This window comes from Octodon degus, unplaced genomic scaffold, assembly GCF_000260255.1.
Source record: "Octodon degus isolate 3935 unplaced genomic scaffold, OctDeg1.0 scaffold00007, whole genome shotgun sequence".
NCBI lineage: Eukaryota > Metazoa > Chordata > Mammalia > Rodentia > Octodontidae > Octodon > Octodon degus.
Genome location: NW_004524583.1, coordinates 30250288 through 30255064, shown reverse-complemented (window position 1 = coordinate 30255064; position 4777 = coordinate 30250288). Strand labels below are relative to the sequence as shown.

Sequence of the window (4777 nt, the reverse complement as noted above, 5' to 3'; positions counted from 1 at the left end):
GGGTGGCTACCCGCCTGCAGCAGCAGGGCACATCAGAGAGCACCGGGGACCACAACGGAGTCTGCTGTATGAGGCCCCAAATAAGGAGCTACCAAGGTAGCTGGAACATTATCATGTAATGGGGCCGAGGTGGGTGTCATGTCCAAGTTTAGAATCTAAAAGGATAAAGAAAAAGCAGGGAAGCTTGAAAATAGAAAATGATTATAGGATGAAACACAAAGCAGCAGTCCCAAGAGCTGTGAGAGATACGTGCCCGCTGAGGGGAAGCTCAGAGCTGCTTAGGGTGGGCGAAGGCAAGCTTAAAGGAAACGACAACCTTTGGTCCTAGAAAGGCATTTGTAGGTTGCAATACATTTACCAACCTTTCTGATTTTCACAAAACAAAGAAGAACAGCCATTTAGTAGGTGGGCCAAGTACTAGATTACAGATAAAGGCCCAGCTTGGGGAACAGGTCTGAACTGGCCAAAGGCCACAAAGCTGGCCAAGGGTGGCATGAAGATTGACCTGATCTGTCTTCCTTCCTGCAGTTTCCCTGAGCTACTTGACAGTCGTACAAATGTGCATGTGATTTTGCAAGTAGGCACTAACTGGTTACAGGACTGGGAGAGGGCCTGAGGGAGGCAGAATGAAGAGTCTGCAGACTATCCGAATCTCATGCAAACAGGCAGAGGCTGGGACTCCAGCACAAGCCAGGCGGGAACACTGCAGAGGGCACGTGCACACCAGGTGCAGGACAGGGGTTTGCAGCTTTATAAAAAGTGGTCTCACACCTAGTCCCCACATCTGCTGTGACACTGGCTCGTAGGATGAGAGCCCTTTGTGCAAACTGAGAGGCCCTGGTCTGTAACTGTCTTGCCTATCTATGAAAGCCAGGCTATGAAAAAAAGAGAATGTTTTAAAAATGAACTAAAATTGGAATGGTCTTCGCGTCTCCTGTATTTGCCACAAGTCATTCTTTATGAGTGGCTCATTTTAATACCCAAAAGGGAAATTAAAATCTCTCTCCCCAGACTTCTAAGCTTTATAGAAAATATATCTTTATTTCAATTAATACTTTTTTCACTACAGAAAGTTACTAGTACATATGGTATCTCTTAATGACAGACACATATAACACCCCTAAGTGATTACCAACCCGCATTAACGCTGCTCAGGGGAAAAACCTGCATAGTCATCAACAGGGAGACTGGACAAAAGAGGAGGGCAGGAGCAGCCCAGCCAGAAATATACAGTAGAACTTAATCACTGTAATTTACATTTTTGTCATCGAGTCCCAGGTACAAGCTCTTTTATACATTGTCAAGAGATCTCCACGTTAATTGCTGCTCCTGTCTTCTGAGGACATAAACACTCTAATTTGCTATGATTCCAGTTTCTCTAGCACTGTGCACTGTGTGGCTAAGTCTTCTCTTCCGCCAGCAAAGGAAGGCTGCAAAAGCTCTGATTATCCAACTCACTCTGCCAAGACCAACAGACTGAAGTTAGAAAGCATCCCTGTTTACCAGTGGAGAAATGACTGTGACTCAACCCTTTGGTGGGTGGGAGGCCCTGCCACCCTCCCTGAAAGGCTACATTCTTCTCTTCTGCAGTGAGTTTGACTTTCAATAGAAGAGTTATTTCTAACTGAAGATTTCGATGATTTTGCATGGCTCATTTGAAGCGGAAAATTTACATAATCCTTGGAGGCCCAGTCAGAGTACTTAGATATTGCAAACCCAGGTGTCTGTTTGGGGGGCTCCGTAATTCCCCTGAAGTGGTCAGACAATAGCAAGGGTCCACATTCCACCTTCGGGGCCCAGCTCTCCTGAAACGAGTCCAGCTGACCCTAGAAGCTGCAGAGAACTCATTCTGATGTGAAAAATGTCTACGTCAGTGAGCAGCCTACAGCTGAGCAGACTGTCAGACGAGCCCAGAGCAGAGGGCAAGGGCCATACTTCACCGGCTCCAGCGGCATCAGGTGCTATGCAGCATTGGGCACCCACTTTTCCGTTCCACTCTTCAAACTCACCCTCCATCCCACTTGATCAAACGTGACTTCCTAATCAGCAGAAGGGCGGCTGGACGCCGAGTGCTGCGAACACCTACAGCACTGTGGCAAGCTCGTTTCGCTTGGGTTTCCAGGTCACCTGCAGCCTTGCAAAGTGACACGGATGACAGCACCACACAGCCCTTCCCACTAAACTACCCTAGGCCTCCCTGCTTTTTCAAGATAAAGAGTTCACCAAGCTGCGCAGGTGGGACTCGAGCTCCTGATCTCCCTGCGTAGCACCCACAGTTCCGGGACTGCAGGCGTCTGCCGCTGAACCCAGCAACCACGGCCGTCTGCAGATCCGGAACATGGCAGCAGTGGATGGAAACAACAGTCCTGAAACGCTTTCTAGCACGAGGCTGGGAGTTGTACGTGCTGTAGGCACACAGACGACAACGGAACACACAGCGGTCAGGGTGAGCCCCGATTAAGTAGAGGAGGTCTTTGCTCATCAAGATGACCTAAAATTGACCAAGAGAGTGTGCGCTTGGCCTCCCACGTGACATACATAAAGCTAAATTAAGACTTCTTCATACGGCATAACAGATGATCAGATCTCTGTAATAACAAAACACAGACGCTGCCACACAAGCTCTCAGGAACAGGAGATGAAAAGAGATCTGGGGACTAGGGGACTAGGCCTGAAAAGACAGCAGTGGAATGCTTTGTTCCTAAAGGAAGAATCTTATCACACTCTGGATTCTAGAGAAAGTGAAAAGTAGTGAGTATTTTGCTCCCTGAGAAGTCGCCCAGGGTGCAGGGGAATGTGCAGTGCTCAGCTCTGGAAAGCCCGTGGGGTGCACCAACTCCAGCTACTCTCCCTCACTAGCCCCCCACTCCCATCACAGTCAAAAGTCAGTGAGAAAAACTACCATGGGAAACAATGAAATGAAATAACGAAAAATTTCCATGGAAGTACTGGCTAAGTGATGTTCTCAAAGATGTAGCAGAAGGGATGTTCTGTTAGGAAAGGACCATTTTAAAATATTATCAAGATTTTTAAAAAAATCTTTAAGAGATTGTCCCAGTTTATCTTCTTTAGGTGGAAACCAGAATTATGAAATTATATAACTCCACTTTAACTCTGGAACATAAACAGGAAAATGTTTTAAAAGTCCAACTTTTACAAAGAATAAATCTGCAAAATTTTCTCAGAGTCTAAAATAATGCCTTACACTGTAGGACTTTTTTGCTGATAATTGGAATAAATATGAGAAAATAAACGTTTTTTTGTTTGTTTGTTTGTTTTTTAAAGAAAGAACCCAACAGTCCACTGCCAGTGCGTCAGAGAAGCCTGCCATGAAGCTGCCAACCCACACGCACTGATGGGCACAGGGAGCTCGAGGCGGCAGGAGGGCAGCCATTACCTGGTGTGGGAAGCGGCGTCCCCGATGCTGAAGGTGCTGTTCTCTCTGCTCAGAGGGCTCGAGCCACCCTGGCTCTTGCTGTGGAGGTCCAGGCTCAGCGAGGACTCTGCTTTCCGGTCCATGCCGTGGCTCTCTAGCTCTAGAGTCCGATCGCCCATGGACAGCACTTCACTGGAGCTATGCCACAGGGGTGCCACTTTCTCCTTGCCTGGCCCCGATCGAGGCGATGAGGTGGCCGCTCCCAGGGAGGCCGAGCTGCTGTGGCTGGGGCCATAGGAGGTGGTGTCGATGCCACTGTCGGCTGAGGTTCCCTGCAGATAGTTATAGCTGTTGAGTTCAGATTCTGTGCGGTCCGCATCGTACCACTTCTCATCACTGTGGGCACTCGATGCGTTGCTGGAGAGGGTATTGCTACTGGAGTGGCTGGAGTAGTGGCTATCAGACTGCAAGGGAAGCATGGGTTACTTAAGCGCAGGGTACTGCTCCCTAAACACCCCGAAGAAACAGAACCCCACTGTGACACACGCTGCAGTTAGAGAGGGCAGCCTCAAGTACAAGAGCTCCAATACTAGTAAATCAGAGCAGGGTAAGCAAAGTAAAGGCTTGGGAAGCCTCCATCGCTCTGGTCCATTCAGTTCATGGCAGAGTGCAGGACACTTTAAGAATTCACTTTTCATTATTTGACTTACGTTAAAATACAAATAGTTTCTAGAGCATTTTAAACAGAAAAGTCCTACACTGTCATTGAAGTTTTTAACATCTTAAAATAGAAAGGAAATGACATTTGCAAAGGTCTTATAATTAGAACGCACGCCTGATTCTAAAAGCCCTACTGTTCTGAGTAGACAGAAGGCTGGATGTAAGACCTCCCAGGCCATCAGACAACGGGAGAGGCAGAGACGGCAGAGCTCGCGAGACACTGGAGCACGGCAGCATGAAGAAGAGGGGAGGGAGGGAGTGGGCCCCAGTAAGAATCCGAAGCTCAGATCGAGGCCCACAGAAAGGGAGAGACTCCAGCGAAGGAGGAAGCAGCTGCTGGCACTTTCTCCCTGAGGTAGGACTCACTGTGTGAGAGGAGTGGCTCACACCTGCAGACACATGGAGACTGCAGCTGACCTCCACAGAGAGGCAGCAACGGAGGGAAGCACTGGACATGACAGACTGCACTAGCTGGGGGTGAGTGCTGAGGACTTAGTCACCCACACGAGCGTGAGTGCGGAGGACTTAGTCACCCACACGAGGGTGAGTGCGGAGGACTTAGCCACCCACACGAGGGTGAGTGCTAAGGACTTAGTCACCCACACGAGGGTGAGTGCTGAGGACTTAGCCACCCACACGAGGGTGAGTGCTGAGGACTTAGCCATCCACACGAGGGTGAGT

The 4777-nt window shown here is 48.9% G+C and overlaps 1 protein-coding gene across 6 annotated transcripts in view; it reads right to left on the bottom strand.

The window, feature by feature from the left end:
- Sipa1l1 (signal induced proliferation associated 1 like 1) overlaps positions 1-4777 on the bottom strand; it is a 367745-nt gene that overhangs the window by 21961 nt on the left and 341007 nt on the right. For all 6 annotated transcript variants that reach the window (XM_023703289.1, XM_023703287.1, XM_023703294.1 and 3 more), the window contains one exon: positions 3398-3840. In XM_023703289.1, coding sequence (XP_023559057.1) covers positions 3398-3840 — 443 coding nt within the window. The remainder of the gene's footprint in view (positions 1-3397; positions 3841-4777) is intronic.